The sequence below is a fragment of the Drosophila biarmipes genome, chromosome 3R, assembly GCF_025231255.1.
Source record: "Drosophila biarmipes strain raj3 chromosome 3R, RU_DBia_V1.1, whole genome shotgun sequence".
NCBI classification, from domain to species: domain Eukaryota; kingdom Metazoa; phylum Arthropoda; class Insecta; order Diptera; family Drosophilidae; genus Drosophila; species Drosophila biarmipes.
The window spans coordinates 4,671,845-4,690,818 of record NC_066616.1 but is presented as its reverse complement, the minus strand read 5'-3'; the positions used below and the strand labels follow the sequence as shown (position 1 = coordinate 4,690,818).

General features: G+C 47.3%; 2 protein-coding genes across 12 annotated transcripts in view; one reads left to right on the top strand and one right to left on the bottom strand.

Annotated features, from left to right (window-relative positions):
• Positions 1-281: 281 nt before the first annotated feature.
• LOC108027211 (transcription factor castor) lies at positions 282-4,130 on the top strand. 2 transcript variants are annotated; one of them, XM_017098534.3, is made up of 5 exons: positions 282-766; positions 1,088-1,335; positions 1,797-2,484; positions 2,651-3,063; positions 3,128-4,129. In XM_017098534.3, exons 1-5 carry the CDS (start codon positions 457-459, stop codon positions 3,524-3,526), a joined length of 2,058 nt encoding a protein of 685 aa, XP_016954023.3. In that variant the 5' UTR covers positions 282-456; the 3' UTR covers positions 3,527-4,129. The 2 variants fall into 2 exon arrangements, with proteins under 2 accessions (XP_016954023.3, XP_016954022.3); XM_017098533.3 differs by having other exon boundaries at positions 282-1,335; positions 3,128-4,130.
• Positions 4,131-4,171: 41 nt separating this feature from the next.
• Positions 4,172-18,974, bottom strand: part of LOC108027210 (TBC1 domain family member 4) — a 29,967-nt gene continuing 15,164 nt past the window's right edge. For 2 of the 10 annotated variants that reach the window (XM_044090996.2, XM_017098527.3), the window contains exons 4-10: positions 9,390-10,147; positions 9,134-9,310; positions 7,650-8,537; positions 7,449-7,591; positions 6,798-7,390; positions 6,169-6,738; positions 4,172-6,093 (exon numbers count right to left, since the gene is read on the bottom strand). In XM_044090996.2, the coding sequence (XP_043946931.1) occupies positions 5,074-6,093; positions 6,169-6,738; positions 6,798-7,390; positions 7,449-7,591; positions 7,650-8,537; positions 9,134-9,310; positions 9,390-10,147 (4,149 nt within the window). In that variant the 3' untranslated portion in view covers positions 4,172-5,073. Of the gene's footprint in view, positions 6,094-6,168; positions 6,739-6,797; positions 7,391-7,448; positions 7,592-7,649; positions 8,538-9,133; positions 9,311-9,389; positions 10,148-14,369; positions 15,074-15,833; positions 15,994-18,974 lie in introns of those variants that run through there. The other 8 variants (XM_050889470.1, XM_050889469.1, XM_050889471.1 and 5 more) reach the window with 8 other exon arrangements.

The following is an 18,974-nucleotide window of genomic DNA, read 5'->3' as shown; positions in this document are numbered from 1 at the left end:
TATTGGTCGAGGAAAAGCGAACGAAAAAACGGAAACCAGCCGAAAACAAGCCGAGTTTTCCCAGAGCATTTTCCTACGAAGGGTCGCTAAAAAACTAGGGGTTGAAGCCGAGCCACCACCAACTTCTCAGTTTATCCGTTTTTTAAGAGAGCCGAGAGCCAGCGAGATCGGTTTTTTAAGAGACGCGAGAGGGTTGCAGTTCGAACTTGGATTTGCGCAATTTTTGCTATATTAGCTGGAGGCCGCAAAAGAGTTGAAACAGTTTGAGCCTCGCAGCCGAACTTTGAGGATCGCTGAGGCGCCGTGCAAGAAAAGTCGATCGAAGTCGAGAAACTCGTGCTGTGTTCTGTGCTGTGACCCACTGAAAATCTGAAAAGAAGAAATCTTGAAGAATTTTTAAAAACTAAAAGATATCCTTGTGCCGCGCCGAAAATACCCAGAAAGTGCTTCGCAAACATGGCGAATCAAATGGAGTTCATAATGCAGCTCTACATGATGAACTTGATGAAGCAGCAGCAGCAGCAGCAACTGCAGCAGCAGCAACTGCAGCAGCAGCAGCAGCAGCCGCTGGCTGGATACACCTACACCCAGAACGAGGATATCTCGAGCAGCACTTGCCTGCAGCAGCAGCACGAGCAGCAGCAACATCAGCAGCAGCAATCGCAACTGCAACAGCCACAGCAAGACCACCTCAAGACAAGAACGCACAAACGCATTAGCTCGCAAAACACCAACAGTAGTAGTAGCCGTAGTTGTAGTCCCAATAGTAATTTAATTGCTTTTCAACCACAACAATATACAGGCGCTACGGCAGCAACACCCACACCCAACACCACACCTAACAACAACCCCACCCACAACCTGGTGAGCCAAATGTTGCTCAACACCCTGCCGCCGCTGACGCAGTACATGCTACAGCAACAGCAGCAGCAGCAGCATTTGCTGACCACCTCCAACCTCCTACTAACCCCCACCCACACCCCCAGCTCCTTGGGAAAGCTGGACCCGCCGCAACACCAGTTGCTGCTGGGCCAACTAGCCAGCTCCGAGCAGTTTACCACAAATAACTTTCTGCAATCCTCCACAGTGACATCCACGCCAATCGAGAAGGCAGCCACCCCAGCGACCTCCGCAGGAGCAACTGCCGGCAACCTTTCGGCGGTCACGATCAAGTTTGAGCAGGACTCCGCCGACGACGAGGACGATGACAAGCCGCTGTCCAGCCTCAACAGCTGCAGCTCCTCGGCCCACACCAACGCCAGCTCCGAGAAGCTGCTCCTGTCGGGCGTCCATCCGCTGGAGTCAACCTCCGACAGCCTTGACTCACCCAGCATGGTAAGTGATCTGTGAAGCTATCTTAAACTCAAGATAACAAGTTCGTCATGTCCCTGTTTCAAAACTTGCCTTTCCCCAAAAATAAGTGAAGGTCAAAGAGGTCCATCAAACTTTTACCCATCTTAAATATCATTTAACTTGGAAATAAACATTTTCCAATTCCCAAAGCTCTCAATTTTCCCCTATTTTGATTTGTTTTCACTTTTTTGGGAATATCCCACGCTCTGTTGCTGTAATTTGAGAGACTTACATGAAACAATCCGTGATTTTAGAGCTTCGAGTGTGGGGGTAAACAGAAAGATCGCGATTCCATAGAAAACAAACAGCTGTGTCGGCAACGCGTGGGTTCCCTAGATGCTCGATCGCTGCCCAGCTGTGGGCACCAGGCAGTCTGATACTGGCCCCACAGATGCATTCCAGTATGTGCTATAAAGTTCTCCCCCTCTTGCCCCTCTTTGCAGTACACGCCCGTCAAGCAGCCGGCCGACTCATCGTACCACACGCCCGTCGAAAGCGAACTGACCCCCAACACCCCCCTCCAACAGACCCAGACCACCTCCCTGCTGACCCCCCCTTCCAGCGAGCAGAGCAAGAGCCTTGTCAGCCTCTCGGCAGCCAGCGGCCTGGACGCACTGCTCCAGAACGAGGAGGTCCTGAAGAACCTGCGCAAGGTGTCCTCCTACCTGGAGTGCGAGAACAGCCTTTGCCGGCAGGAGAACCTGCGGGAGCACTTCCACTGCCACGAGGAGCCCTGCCAGGGCAAGATCCTGAGCAAGAAGGACGACATCATCCGGCACCTCAAGTGGCACAAGAAGCGCAAGGAGAGCCTCAAGCTGGGCTTCGCTCGCTTCTCCTCGGCGGACGACTGTGCTCCGGCCTACGGCGAGGGCTGTGCCTACAACTGGAAGCAGACCCACTACCACTGCGTCTACGAGCACTGCCCGAAGGTGTACGTGAGCACCAGCGACGTCCAGATGCACGCCAACTTCCACCGCAAGGACTCCGAGATCGTCAACGAGGGCTTCCGGCGCTTCCGGGCGCACGAGAACTGCCGCATCGAGGACTGCCCCTTCTTTGGCAAGAAGATCTCGCACTACCACTGCTGTCGCGATGGCTGCAACCACACCTTCAAGAACAAGGCTGATATGGGTAAGTCTACTTGAAACACCTATAATGATTAAGATAGAAAAAAGAGATATTCGAGGCAGCTATAGAAGTCTTGATGGGTTCTATATAACGAATTCTGCGCAACGTCTACATTGTATTTTCATTTAACTACTCTAATAATAATAACATAATAACATGTCTTCCTTAGACAAACACAAGACCTACCATCTGAAGGACCACCAGCTGAAGATGGATGGCTTCAAGAAGATCCTGAAGACCGAGACGTGTCCCTTCGAGGCCTGCAAGTTCTCCACCGTGTGCAACCACATCCACTGCGTCCGCGAGGGCTGCGACTACATCCTGCACTCCAGCAGCCAGATGATCAGCCACAAGCGGAAGCACGATCGTCAGGACGGCGAGCAGGCCTACCAGCAGTTCAAGGTCAAGCAGGACGTGGAGGAGTCCTCCCTGGATGCCGCACCCCAGCAGCAGCAGTCCATTGGCACAAGCCAACCCCAAGTCAGCCACTCCGTTTGTAGCAGCAACGCCTCCACTCCGCTCTCCTCCCTCTCCGCCGAGCATTTCCTGTCCCGCAAACGCGGCAGGCCGCCAAAGAAAATTGTAAGTATAGAAATCAGATTCCTAGATATTATTAATTAAATATATTGTTCTTCTCTCATTGCAGCAACTGCCCGCCGATGCTCAGCAGGATGCCAAGCGCCTCAAGGTCGTGGACGATACCAGCAATCCTGCCCTGCTGCAGCCCCAATCCCAGCCAACTACGCCTTTGCTCCCGCTGACCAACGGCCTGTTTCCCGGTCTGCTTCCCGCAACCGCTGCTCCTGGAGTGGATCCCACGGCCCCCAACTTCCAACTCACCCACCTGATGGCCCTCTTCCAGCTGCAGAATCCGCTCTTCTACCAGAACCTCTATCCCGGAATGACCCAAAACCCTTCCATGCTCGGGAACCTCGCAGCACTTAGCGCCGCTTCGGCAGCAGCGGCGGCGGCAGCGGCGGCAAACGGAGTTGGAGTCCAGCAGCCCACGGCGGAGTTTAGCTTTAAGCCAGAGTTTAAGGAGTAGAAAGGATGCATGTCCTCAGGGTATCTTGTAACTAGTTAGTTAGACCGACGGACTACGGACCTATTTGTACATACACGCTTTAAGCAGGAAAATCTTTGGGTGGGTTTTTTGGGTGCAAAGGCAGGACCAGGACACGACATCCTTTCCTCCACAAAAACCAACTCATCCACACTTTTGGGAGCCATAAGTCTCCGCTCAAGGTGTAGCTGAATTGGCTTTTGGAAATAGCTTTTTCGTAGCATAAATTCTGCAGTGCCACATTAATTTTTAAAATTTTCAGCCACTTTTAATAAAAAAGAATTTCTTGAATTTAGTTTGACTAAAACTGTGATGTTTTCATTAGACTAGCCCCTTCTAATCAATAGTGAGAATGCAAGATGTGCCGGACCTAGGAGACTTGGAATGTTAATAATAGCATATAAGCATTAAATTGTATGTGATATACCAATAAAATAAGGCTAGTTGTTTTCGCTTTATGCATTAAGAGCACGCTATTGTAATAAATAAATAGAAACTTTAGTAAATTTAGCTTTCTCGAATTAAGATATTAGTCTTAAACGAATAAATTATAAAATCGCATTGATTTTACCATAAAAAAACCAATGTCTGCGTCTTTACCTTGCGGGCTTAAGAAGGAAACAGATATTTAGTTTTGATTAAATAAGTTTTGACTTTATTACTGTTTTCATGTAATTGTTGTTGATTTTACTCATAGTCTAACACAAATCAGCTACACAAACTCCGAACGCCTGATAAAAGCCGTCCAGCTAAGCAATAGATAAGTACTTAACACAGAAGCAATTGTTTCCTTTGCTTGTATTATTCATATTTCATAATCGTATATTTAAGTAAACAATCAATACAATCCAAGTACCATAATCATAATGAAAGAGATTTCAGAAAGTTGTATCCTACTCAAGAACAATGTACAATCAAGTATCATCGGAATTCCTTTATACATTAGGTTTCTGACTATAGTTTACATTGCAAAGTAAAACCCTGGGAGAAATTTACAAATATAAGTAAATTAAGAATAACATTAAGAACTAATGGTCTATAACTAAAGAAACACGAAAATCAACAAGTAAGCTACTAAGTAAATTCGTTAAGTACTAAGTCAATATAAGAAGGAAAACTAAAAAGAGTACAGACTCATTAATGCTTTTTTTGATTTTGTTGTTTTTCGGGCGTGGCCTAGGTTATAAGCTTCGATTTTGATGCAGTAGCCAAATTTATAAAACCTTGAAAAAGCATTATCCAATTTATTCCTATAAGCTGTATACTTGTCTAATATTTGGGACATCAGTTTATAACGATTGCATAACTTTCGGAGCAATATCTATGGCAACATTTTGTGCGCACATCGACACATCCACACAATTTGAAAACGAAGTAGTCGAAGTTTATATCTTATAGGTTGGGTTAATCGTATCTAAGCCGCAACATAAGAGGTTATGAGTAGCGTCGAGGTTCTAAGCTGCCCGCTCTGCCTTCGGGCCCTAGTCGCGATAAAATCCGCGCAGCAGTTTCCCGATGAATCAGAACCGTTAGCTGCGACCGGTGGTCGCCGTGGCCGCCGGCGGTGCTAGCTCCACGGGCACGGGAGCCACTCCCACCGCGGACTCCGTGCTGGACTGGTGCTGAACGCCACCCATCGGAATAGCTCGCATGTGGTGCACCGGACGAATGGACTTGAGCTGCGTAGTGCCCTTGAAGCGCACGTTGACATCGCCTCCGACCATGCTGAGCGGATGCATGGCCTGCGGCTCCTCGACGTCCTCTTGAGACATCACAGCCATCGTCGTGGCTGGCGGCACTTCCTCCATGTGCTGGGGAGACGGAGCCGTGGTGATGGCCACTCCGTAGCTCTGGCGCTGGGCCAACGGAGAGAGAGCCGGGGGCGTGGTGCGGTATCCCATACGACTGAATATGCTTCCTCCGCTGCTGTTACTCGCCGTGCTGGGCGGACTGAGGGGCGTGCCAACGCCCGAGTCCACCTCCAGCGGGCTTTTGATATTTGCCACGAACTTGTCCACGTGTTCCGGCAACTTCAGCTCGTCCAGCTTCACCTGCATGACGGTCCGGGCGCTAGCGTTGTCCAGCAGTCGGTTGGGTCGCGAGGGTGGCGTCGGGGACAACGACTCGCTGGCATTGGAGGATTGCCCGTTGAGGCGATGCTGTTGCTGCTGCTGACGCAACTGCTCAAAAAAAGGTGTCTTCTCCTTCTTCTGCTTTTGTGGCGAACCATGTTCTTCTCTTTCGGTCAGCTCTTCGAGCACCTTGAGTGGAAACCCCAAGTGACTGTTGACTGAAATGGACTTGCCGATTTTGCGCTCGGTAAAGATGGGCTTACGACGCTGGCGTTCCAGGTCGTCAAGCTGCTGGAGCATGCGGCGCACCTCGTTTGGCAGCTCCAGGTCGGGGTTGTGCTCCACCAGTTGGCCGACGTACCGGCCGAGGGTCTGGATGGTCAGCTCCAGAGACTGGACTTGCGACTGCAGCGTGGATATCTGAGCCTGCTGCGAGGAGCGGGTAGTCTCCAGCTGAGCAATGGAGGATTGAGCAAACTGTGAAGAGGGAAAGGGTATCAGAACCGTTTTCTTTTAATTAACTTAAGCCACTATCATCTTTAAAGGGCTCACCTGCAGTTGTTGCTCCAGATGCTGGTTCTGCGTCTTCTCTCTGTTAAGCATTTCCAGGTGATGGTTGGTGGTGGTAATCTCCTCCTGCAGCACGTTGTACTCCACATTGTACTCGGCCAGCTGCTTGCCAATGTCCATGCTGAAGACCAGCTTCATAATCTGTTCCATGCAGTTGGGCTCTACCTTGGGCACCACGGTCTTCAAGTAGTCCATGATCTCCTCAAAGTTGTCCTTGGCCAGTAATTGCTGCTTGTGCACGGACAGCAAAGCAATGGCAAACTTGAAGATTACATCGGATGACTCCAGGAAGAGCAGATCGAACACGCGGGCCACGAATCCCAGCGGGAACTGGGAGCTGAAGACGGTGAGAATCCAGGGAGCGGCATACAAAGTGGGCGAGACGTCATTCTGATCGAGCCACACGTAGAGATCCGGCAAGTGATCCTTGACCAACCGGGAGAGCTGGTACAGCTGCAGCTGAAACTTTTTCATGTCGGGCAGGTATTTTGTGCGCATGTTACGGCGAAACATCAGGTGTTTCAGAAGCTGAAACGCATTGGCCTCATCGCACTGGAAAAAAAACCAGATTAGGTTATGATCTTTACATAAAACGCTCAAAGAAAACCCACGTGCAGGAGAAGAACGCCGCAGATGAAACCCAGACCCTGGCAGTATCCCAACTCCGGATCGAGAATGGAGTATGCCTTCAGCAGGTTGAACAACGACAACTGCCCCAGTCCCAAAGGATCCTTGTAGAACTGGTGATTGGGGAACGTCCTGCCCAGATCGATGAAGATCGCATGCTGATGCTCGGTGAGGTGCTTCAGCAGGGTGTGATACGGCGTATTGAAGTTGGGGAACCGCTTCGTATCGACCGGAGCTGTGTTCATGGAATGCTGCTCGGCCAGGAAGGTCCACACATCGCCGCGCTTTGAGCGGGGTACTCCAGTGCGGATGGCGTGACCCAGAACCTTGGGATCCTTTTTGTTGCCGATCTGCGTGGAGTTGCGCTCGATAATCTGCTCCCAGCGCTCGATCAGCTGCTTGTCGCAGGGCACGATCTCCTCGTAGTCCAGCTTAATGCGCTTCAGCTCGTTCTCGTTCTGGCGCGCCTGCAACATGGCATTCTCGGTCTCCATGCGGTTCAGCATTATGGTCTGCCGGATAGCAGTGCGCCACAGCTCCCTCAGCTCCGCCGCATCCCGCTTGCCTCGTTTCACAGCTGTTATTTTAGATTTAACAATTAATGTTTGCAGATTAAGCGGGCTGGAATTACTTACGCTTGCGCATGGGCGATAGAAACTCGGTGGGCACCTCACTGTCTAGACCCTTGGAGGGTGTCACTACACTGTTAAGAATTGCCTGGCGCCAGGAGCCCTGGTGGGTTTCCGCCTCCTTGGGACTGTTGCCCACCTTGATGAATCTATTTGGTGTAAGATGTAATAAGTTAGGATAGGCCGGACATGCATTTCTCTACTTACATATCCATCATAGGGCTCTTCAGCTGTTCAGCCGTGGGCTTGCTGCTGGGACTGGCTCCCACCGTATTCGATCGCGAGCGAAAGCCCTCGGGAGGTGACTGAGTGCCCAGGGGCTCGGCGGACCCCTCCCTGATATCCCTCAAATTGTGCGGCGGAACGGCAATGTCATCCTTGGAGGGCTTGCGTTTGAGGAGATTATCAAAAGAGTTGGTGAGCGATCGCTTTGCCTTCATGAAGATGGTGCTGCCACCGAGATACTGGTTGAGGAACTCCGACCTGTTCTCGGCGGTGTCGTGAACGTGCCTCTGCTGTCTGGACTCGCAGTGTGCCCTCAGCAGCATCATGAGGAACTGGTTTTGTTCGGCCACCGGTGAGTTGGTCTTCTCAGAGCCGCAAAACTTGGCCCACACGATCTCCTGCTCATCGTCACTGAGCGTCTCAATCCGGCGCAGGATCAGGGCCTGGGTCTTCTTCTCGGTGAGTCCCTCGACATCCGTGCAGAGTTTGTGGTACCAGAGCATCGGGCAGTGCTCGCAGCTAAAGATCTGGGTCTCCTGCTTCTTCTTCTGCTCCGCGCAGGTGTCAAAGGCCTGCGCGATGGCGGCCACTATGTCGTCACACACGTGCTCCGACTGGCACTTGAACACGTAGCCAATGTAGCCGTCGTTGTTCAGCTCCCGGCAGATGATGCCAAAGTGATCCAGCGACTTCTGGCCATGCACACAGCTGGCCACGTCCTTGAAGTCCTTGTAGAGGAGCACCTGCTTGCGGTCGGGAGAGATGAGGCGCAGATCGCATCGTCCCACCAGAAACACCATCGTCCTGTTCTGCTCCACATATGGTGGAATGCAGCCCTGCGAGGCCGAGCGATCCCTCAGCTTGGGAATGCTGAAAATAAAGTAGTTAGTAGCTGGATAGGAACCGATTTCGGTGCTTGAGCGGTGTCATGCGACTATAAAAAGAGTGAAGCGATGGGTGCTACTTGGCAAGCGAAACAAACGAAAAAGGGAATATCTTTCAGGGATCAAAAGTAAGACTATTTTGGCATTCACTTTCTATAAGATCTTTCTAGCTATTAGTTTCGGGATAGGTTAGAAATATTGGTTTAGTATAAAAGGCTCTACAAGTGTTATCTTGTATTATTATTTTAGTGTTATCAAGAAAATCATCAACATTTTTAGGGGTTAATTTTAAAGATATACTGATATTATCGTATATAAAATTAATATAATTAAGCTTTTACACAATTGTTACGTGTTATTTTTTAGGAAATTTGATCACAAATATTACATGCTCAGTAATAAATAAAACAAAATGAAAGGAAAAATAGAATAAAACATAATTAAAAGAGTATTTATTCCATATAGCTTGTTAAAAACCTAAAGAAAGCGAAAGCCACTACGAGTGCTTGAAACAAAAACCAAGAAACGAAAAGAAGAACGAACTAATCATGCGACGGGATGGCTGGCCTTGCTGCCACTTACTTCTCCATCGCATAATTGGGATGCAGCTGACTAGGGCCCGCAGGAGCGGAAGTGACACCCCCATGCCCAGCCCCAGAGGCCACGCCCTGCTCCCTGGGCGGCGTGGGCTGCTTGTTTACAATGACATTGGGCGCCTCCAGCTGGCTATTGGTTGCTGATGGCTCAGAGCCGTCAGAGCTTTGGGGTTTTCGGCAAGACGGAGAAGTGGTTGGTCGAAATGTCAGGGGAAAAGGTATTCGAATGACTGGATACTTACTGCTCCTTGTGGCCCAGTTCGATTTGACTCTGACCTCGCAGCAGAGTCCTCTTCTCCGGGGACTTGTTCTCCTTGTTCTCCTCCAGGGGTCGTGGAGCAGCTCCCTCCTCGGCGCCCGTCAGTTGCAGCTGCACCGGGGGCTTGGCCTGTGCTTCCTGCTCCGCTCCCTGTCGCTGGCTGGGCTCCGGCTCCTCTTCGTCCTCCTCCTTGAGGTCGTGACTCTTTAGGGAACTGCCGGCCTTCGCTTCAATGCCCACACCACCCTCACTGCTGAGAGACATCTTTCGATTCTGGAGGAGCCGCAGGCGCTGGGCATCGTACGCCTTAAACTTGGGTAGGGCGTCGTCGATAAAGGTGTTGGGCACCCGCTTCTGGGAGACCCGGATCTTGCCCACGTACATCACCTCGAAGAAGTGCGTGTGATTCGGCGAGATGTCAGCCAGCAGGGAGAGATTGCTCTGGGCCGATGTGGATGTGGGAATGTTCACCGTGCCCGAGGAGCTGCTCAGACCGTGGGTGTACGACTTCGAGGCCTTCATCTTGGAGCTGACGGGATTCGGGCTCGTGTCGTGCTGGGCACTGCGCATCGCCTCGCTCATCTTCAGGTTCGTGGCGGGAGTGGCGTGGATTCCATTCAGGGCTCCGTTGGACGAGCCGTGGCTGCCACCTCCGCCGCCGATCAGCGTCTGCGGAATGCTGCCCACGGAGCCTCCAAGCGTGTGGGCCGGATCCCGCATCTGGTGCATCAGCTCGGCCATCTGCAAAAGATTCGCATTGGAGAACCCGAGTTAGACACTCACTTTTTATGTCTGGGATTCGGGGAGAGAGTTAAGAACGTGCAGTCAGTACAAGAGCAAAAGTTATGTCCCCTCGATTTGATGGATGACTCGATGACTTCGCTTCCACTGCGCTTTCCGGCTATCCCCCATCCCCTTTTTCCCTTCGCTTTGAGTTTTACTGCCCTTCAGTTTATGACAATTTTTGTGGTCCTGCCACTTAAGGGGTTCAGGGAGGTACTTTGAAAGTTCGGGGCAAAGTTTGCTGGACATCCCCTCATAATTTCAGCTGGGACCGCTTCGTGGCTGGAATAATGCACCTTGACTGCGGTAGGGTTATATCCACTCTGACAGTGCTTGGAAAAAAGGAGGATGTTCGGAGATTACCATGAAATACATGAAAGTTCCAGTCATTCAGGGGGACCAAGAAGACTTGATGTGATGAGGGAATTTATGCATGTTTTGTAGCTCGAACAAAACTAAAAATAAAATATGCTTGTGGCAAAATATTATTTCAAAGTCTGCATACAATTATATTATATCAGAAAATTGTATTGTGAAAAAAATTGATTATTTTTAAATTATTATATTTTTGAAAACAAGTGTTATCGGTCAAAATGGGAAAAAAGCATCCATCACAATTTCGTTTTCAATGACAAAAATAAAATTCTAAGAATCCACAGAAGAGAAAGTTCTTGAGAAAATTCATAGGAATAAATACGTCCTCATTCAAATAGGGTAGCGATCATTCCTTATAAATGTATGAAATGTCTGTCACTTTGAACTCCCAGTTGGTGTTTGATAATATACGAAACACCTGCAAACCGAGATAAAACTGGGATACTTTGTGACTCACAGAGAGATCATGTTCAGCGCTCATGCCGACGCAATGTCTGCCCGAAAGCTTCGGATGCATCATGTGCATCAGCTGCTCCCGGCGTGATGATGATGCACTGCCGAGAAACCAACGGGTCTCTCCGGGGCGTTCCTTGGGCGGGAGATCGCCAGTCCGTCCGTCGTCCCAGTTTTGCATTGAAGAGCTGCCAGAAATGATTTTGGCGGGTGCCAGCTAGCTGAAAGTCCAATGCCATCCCACTCTCAGGGGATGCAGCTGTCCGTCAGATGCGTTGCTCGTACGCCAAGTATCTTGAAGATACATTAGTGTGGACCGCAACTAATTGTCATTTATCAGCCATTTTCAGGCACAAACGCGGACACACAAACAAATGAAAAAGTTATCTTCCTAAATTGATTTAAATTTTCATTCTTATTTTGGGACTATTCCCGCTGCTTCCTCGTCGTGATCAGTCGCTTGCCGAGTGATCGTGACGACATCTTCAGAACTAGTTGACCAATAGGTTGAATATGTATTGTGTCTACAGCGGCGGTCATAACAATATGCAAGACTTATTGAGTATATTCCACAGATCAAGTTCAACACATTGTTAATTGGGAATCATTATGATGATCTATATGCCCGCTCATAATCTATTTTTTTATTATGTTATTTAGATAACTTAAATGAATTGGTTGAAATCTTGTAGCACAAATAGTGTTAAATAGGTCAAACCAATATTATATTTTAAAGTATTTACCATTACCTTTCAACATAAATTAGTTTTATTTAGAGACTTTCAGAAGCATGAAGACATGTAATTTCATGGGATTTCCGAAAGAAACCTTGCTGTTTGGCCCAACATTTATTTTTAAACATTGAACATACAAATGCGCCATGGATTGACCCGCAGCTGTACACTTTGCTTTGGACTTGTGCGGCACGCGTATTTTCCAAACCCTCTGACAATATATGCATGTGTGTTTCTCTTTTTATTATTATTATTTAGCGAGACAAACATCAAGCATCGCACATAAATAATGAAAACTGTTCGCAGGAATTCAATTCAACGTCACGTTCGCCTCGCGTTTCACTTGATGACTCTGCCTTTTCCTTCGCTTTACGTGTTTGCACTATTGCTGTTGCTGCAATACTTTTTAATAACAATGTGCACATATAATGCCGAACTGAGGGGCTTAATCTGTCCGGGACAGAACGCAATAACCCTGGCAAGCCGCAGTGACGACAAAGTCGATTTACAAGCGATCTACAGGCGATTTGCGCGCGTTTATAATCGCGAGCGATTTTATGGGTATTTTGATGTTCCTCAACTGTTTTGCATTGCAAATTACAAAATGATATTTAAAAAGGCTTAGCCCGTCATGAAAACTGGAACCGGTAAGCAATAAGTAGGCCATAAACCGATGTGCAAAACCCTGCGATAGTTATAGTTTCTATTGAAGGTCACTGTAGGAATTGCTTGCTCTATTAAAAACTTGATACCCCTTTGCAAGTAAAATGGTTTTACTTTGGCCATTTAACTCCTCGGAAGTCACCCTACTGACATGGGTACTGCCTGTTCCCGTGCCTGAACAGCAATATCAATGTTTTACGTCAGCGGTTTTTGCCATCTTTTTGCCCACAGTCGTGTCTGTCTGCTGTTATCGCCACTCGTTGCTGTTTTATGACTTTTTATGCAATTTGAAATGACGATGTGCGGTGTCAGTGCGCCCTCTGAATAGTAAAGACCCGACTGGCATCCCAGGCCCAGCGGCTGCGCCCTGTGGTGGGTTTGTTGAACCCAGCCCCATCAAAGGACGGATCAATTCAGCCACAATCGGCAGGGCCATTACGTACTTCAACCGAGCTGTTTACATTCGATTTGGAGTCGCTTTAAGGTCAAGACTGTAGCGCGTCTCCCTGCCAATTGGGGACGCTACCGGGTTCGATCCGGTTCGGTCTGTGGACATTCGTTACGGCCCATTTGGGCACACAGCGGTGTTTGTTGTGTGTTTATCGGCTACTAGCCAAGCCCCGAAGGCGCTGTTTGTCCTGCGCTAATTCGAACTGTGACTCAAATATCACTCGCCCGTCTCAAAACGCCGTACAATTGAAATGCATTTGAGAGCCGGCGAAAGGCCCGGGGCAATAACGCCTAATGACACACTTTAACGTGTAGCTTAAATTACCACTTAGTGCCTTTTCTAAACAAGTCGGGCTCAAAGTTGATCGGAAATATTATATTGCCCGGCAATTTGTGACCGGTTCCTGAAAGCCTCTAATTTAATTGAAATTTAATGTTGTTGTCAATCTTCTTTAGCTCAGTACCCTAGCAAAGGGTACTACAAGTTTACGTTTAAAAGATGATGCAGGCAAAAAAGGTAAACAAATTGTTCGTTTTTCAAGATGTAATGTAAAAATACATTAATGTATTCCAAAGTATTTTAAAAATCAATACATACTTATAATTATAAAATTTGTTATACAAACTTTCCGGTTTAACTTTAAATCGAGGGACATTTATTCATTTATTCATTTACCCGACCCGGCCACTTGACATACTCGTATAATTTATTTTTTGCATTTTTCGCCCGAAACTTTTACCCTTTCAGCTCTATTCAGCTCTTGAAACGGCTTTTGTGCAACTTTTGAAGCCCATCAAAAGTGAACAATCGACTCAGCTAAAAAGTTAAAGCCACAAAAAGTGTTTTCCCAATTGCAACGCTCTCTTGGACACCAGGGCCCATAAAGTCGCCACGGCCACGGTCAAGTGTCGCATAAAGGACGAATCCGAGAATTTTTTTCCGGCGCCTACGGGCGAGAGTGGGCTTCTGTTCGCGGCCACCCTTCTCAGGCGCTTGGCACGCGCGCGGAATTTAATTTAACACCAAGCTGAGGCGCCCTCCGAGCCACAGGAAAGGACACTCTATATGGTAATCCGCAGGATAGAACTTCCGAGTCATTTGCATGCGAACTGTCTCTGGCCTTTAAATTGCAATAAAAGTCGAACTTGAAAGGTGAAAAGAAATGGCACAGCGAATTCATTATTGACGAGATGGCAAGACCATTTCAAGGGTAAATCAATTAGTGTTGAGTGGGAGTCGGGGCTGCAGGGTGCGAGCCGGGGAGGCGACTTTTAACTTGGCCTAAACGCTGCAATTAGCTGGGAGACAAAAGAACAAGGCAATCGCAGCAGTGCATGCATAACAAACCATTACATAAGACGGCACAAAAGGCAAGCAGTAAGTAGAGACGAATTACACAAGCTCAGGCGCAGGCATTAAATTGAAATCAATTCAGCGGGCTGGTTAGGGGGTCGATACTGGACAGGGAGCACTGGAACCGGACACTGGATCCGGGTCTACATACGGCCCGGCTCTTGTTGAGCACCGACGCATCGCTGACGGAGGTGGTCAGGATGGTGTCCCGATGGAACGGCACCGTGAACATCTCGAGATACTTCTTATCCGGCGGCGAGCTCGTTCTGGTCTGGCCTTCGGCTATCACCACTTACTTTCACAACTTTTTCACAGCTGCAGCTTGTATCACAAAATTCTATTTTGAGCCTTGTACTTTGAGTGTGCTACGACTATCACAAGTTTTCCATGGTTGGTTTCCTTTTATCACAAGAAAGCTGGTTCGAAATATTCACACCGTGGAGCCTGCATCACAAAAGACCATGAACACGTGAACTATCTTTGATTCAGCGACTCGTTTGTTTATTTGGACTTATAGGTAGTGTCCGCAATGACTCTACTTTATGTTTACTTTATATTCCTATTATGTTTATATTGAGCACTTATCTCGGCAACTTGAATTGTGAATTGCCGTTTTTGAGACTCTAAGACTTCAGCGGTACGCGGTGGTCTATTTATTTCACCCGCATAGAAGCTTTTTCAATCACATATGCCTATTTGTTGCGATATTCGGTTGACGAACGAGAGATCACGTAAAGCTCCAACCTCTGCGACCGTTCACGAGGCTCGTTTGGTGGGAAATGACCATCAGAACCCGGCAGTAAATGCGAACAGAGCGTGTTCTGAGGGCCAGCCGATGCTCGCGACTAACGAAAGTATTTTCGAATTTCGAACCCAGCTGCGGCGATCAGCTGTTGGGGGAAAACTTGTGGTGTATCCGATCAGGAAGGGTCAAAGTCCCCTCCGCTGCGCTTGGCCGACCGATAAATCATTGTAATTAAACAGATTCCCAAAGCTGCACTTGTCTCCCGGCCAATTGGCGGGGGAATCGCTCTAGCACCGATAACAAGCCAGCGTCGTTGTGCTTTTGTAACCAGCTGTCCGAACGACAACGCGTATTCGGTCATTTGTGTATCCACCTATCCGTATCTTGCGCCCCTGCTAATTGTCGCGATAACTGACTGTGCTCGACTTGATTCCCAGATGTCTGCGCGACACTTGGGACAACGAGAGCCTATTGAGTGCTTCTGTTTGTTTTGAGTGGAAAATTTCGAATATCACCTTATGTAAGGGTAATGGCTGCAACCCCACTCTGTAAACACCCAAAAGTTCTCAACTGGCCTGCTCTGCCTGTCCAAGACTGTTCAATAGGGCGAACAAACGTCGGATAAAAAGAATAACAGATTGACCACGACGACCAAAAATAAGCAGAATTCTATATGATTTACACATGTGTGGATATATATAGGCGAATTGCTTTGCCTTTCATTTGGCTGGCTCGTTTAGTAACTGATTTATTTTTGTTTTCGGATCGCTCTGTTCTTTATTTGCTAATCACTTTTTTATTTCGTGTGCGATAAACAAGTTTGTTTTTGCCCATTTCGCCAATTTGCTGCTGACATGGTTACTGTCGTACTTGCTACACGGCCCTGCCCCTTTAGTGTTCTACGTGTTGCTGCGGCTCTTCACTTTCTGCAGGTACTATGCGGTTTCGAGGGTAACTCTCCGCCTCCGAGCGAAGCGCGCACGCGATTCAGTTGCCGTCCGACCACTGACGTCTGGTGGATCCAATCCGAGAAGTGCGACTGGGAACCCGTCGAAAAGCGCCCTGCGCATGCGAAGTCGAAGAAGACCCAGGCGGGTGCTGCTGAGAGCGAAAAGAGAGCCGCAGAACGACGGGCAGAGCGGGAAACCCGGCTGCAGTCCACGCTGCGGATACTTCATGTGGTAAATAAGATCATAAATTACGAGCGTGCATTGGGCAACCGACCATGGCCAACACGGCATGTGCCGCGGCGACTAGGATGGGGCACTGACAATCAGCTTAGCCAAAATCGATGGCCAATCAGCCGAAGATATAGATAAAAATAATATAGTGCAAATGGGGGACATTCTATTCTATTATGCTCAAAGAAGGAAATACATTTTGGAGCTTGAGAGCCAGAGCCTAGTAAGTGAGTAAGTGCTTGAATTTATAAGAAGTTTTGAAAGCCTATTTAAATAATCGAACAATATACGAGTACATAAAAAAAAGAAACTCTTTCCCTATTTGACATTTACTAGAATATTGCAGTTGAACAAGAACTCAGCAGTCTTACAGACATAAAATGTTGATAGAAAAGTGCCAAGTGATTGTAAAAATCTTTGCTTAAACTTTCTCCTATGTAAAATTTATTTTCGAAAAAACTGCAGTAAATGAAATGCGATTCAATACTTTCTTACGGATAACAATAGCAAGCTGTATCTGAAACGCTCATAAAAAATTAAGTTAATCGACGCTCCATAAATGTATTTTTTAAAAAAAATTATCATTAAAAAAATATATTTGAAATGCAAACAAGATTAATGTTGCTCGTATGAATCAATATAAATTAGTATATACGTTATGATTCATAGCTTATAAAATAACAAATTCTCGCACAATATGCTTTTCATGTGGCATTGGATTTGCGTTATCAAAAAAAAAATGGTAAGGAATATTGAAAATTATTATTTGTTTTTGCTAGCAAATATATAGGAAATATTATGAAACAATTCTTAAGATGGCCTAAGTTTAATGAAGTAAGTTGTTTTTGTTACTTCTGGACCCTTTGCATTTTGTTTTTGTTGAATAAGTTGATCAGCAAATCTTGAAGCTCTAACAATCCAAAAATTTCCATTTAATGCGAGCATTCCACTCGACTCAAATGTGCCCAAGAAATGTCAATAGATGCAAAAACAAATATTTAATTTAGTGCACTCGATATGCAAAACGAAACATCCGCATGCCTTGCTCCCCCTGACAAACTAAAACCGGACGATAAAATCAATTTGGCACAGCACAAAGAGCCGAACCAACACGGCCCAAACTAAGTGAAGAGAAAAGGACCGACTCCAATCTAATCATGGTATAAAAGCTTCTTCCTTCCCCAATGTGCGACAAATTGAATTTGTTCACCGGGCAGGCTTGCCAAGTTCTCCTCTGCAAACGGAAGGAGGCAATATTTTGCATGCGATTCGAGGAAATAAAAGTGAAAGCCAATTATCTGCGGAGAAAGCGGCTTTCGGGGCGGCGGGGACTTCAATATCGTTTTCAAAAGTAATCTAGTGCCAAAGTTTATGGGGAAATGGTATGTGTGCTTTTCGGATATTACGGGGAGGCTCATTTCTGAGGCCTTTTCAGTGCATTATGTGGACACTCCAGCCAAATCCTTCGTTCTTCATCAGCCTCACGATGGCATCTTCAAAGGATGCGAAATTGCCGACAGTTTGAAAGGTTGCCAACACACTCGATTAGTTTCTTGTTGGGCCAACCGGCTGTTCAAGCGGCGATGCAGAAGAGCATGTTGATGGCCAGGTCCGAAAACGGGCGCTGACATTCGCCTTGAAGGCCCAGCCGGCTCCCTTCATCCTGCCACCCACATCCCGTCCACGTCGGGCACATCCTGTGGGAGGGAGGGCAATAAGCCCGGTGTTTAAAGAGCCGAATGGCAGCTCTGCGCCGTGCGTCATTTAGCAAAGGACCCGGCACGGATCCACCTGCTAATGATGCACAAGGACATCTCACAGGTGGAGCGGACAAGGGCTTTAAATATTTACGAGCTTATGATGTTGTTTAAGTGCCGCCGAGGACCACAGCTGCCATCGCCCCCGAAAGTATGCCACGCTCGGCCGACTCCCGCAATTAGCTTTATTTTTTCAGCGTTTGCGTAATGCTTCCCCTTTTTGTGCCCACCGCTCTGAAAATAGAAGGGATGGCGAAGGGAATGTGCGTTTATCTCGGCGCCTAATGGCTTCAATTAGTGGCTCAATCGGCGGTGTTCAGCAGGTTGACCACAGCCGGGCAATTATGCTGGGACTTGCCTTTGCGTCCTCGCTTCGCTTAACTCGGCGAAAGGCCTAATTGGTGATAGAAGTATTGATTTAAGTTCATGCATTTACTTATCAATCGTCTAAACGTTGTATGTCCCCTTCAAAATATGCTTCTTCTGGGGCGATACACTTCTTCCCACTTGGCAACAGGGAAGAGTCACACGAGATCACCAACTACTTTAAATCAGGTCGAACTCTTGGTTATTATAATCTATAGGCAATGAAACGTAAGAAGTCTTTCAACTTTTTACGACGATTTTCTGCTCAAATAGATATAATCAATAAATTGTTTCTTATTATTTGTCGTAATAAAATAAAACGCACTTTTGTTCAAGTACGAGTTCACTGTAAACATTATAAGGCAAACATTTCGTATGCGGATCTGAATTTATTGTAGGCAAATAGACACGAATTGAGTTGAAATGTATTCAACTACAAACAGAACACTGCGCAGAAATATAAACAAAGCATTGTATCATTGTATTCCAAAAGAGTACGTTTAATTCATTGTCTAGAAAATGAAAACGAAAGCCCACAAACTTCGATGCACATATTCAGAAACATTAATACTCTGTTTATTGGGACCTGCATTAGGCCTTAACATGCCATCGAAGTTTGTTGGGCGCTTAAGACGACCGTAAACCGAAATGCGGACACTGACCCAGATACTCGTGAATCAAACCAGCTGGAAACTGAGCGCAGGAGG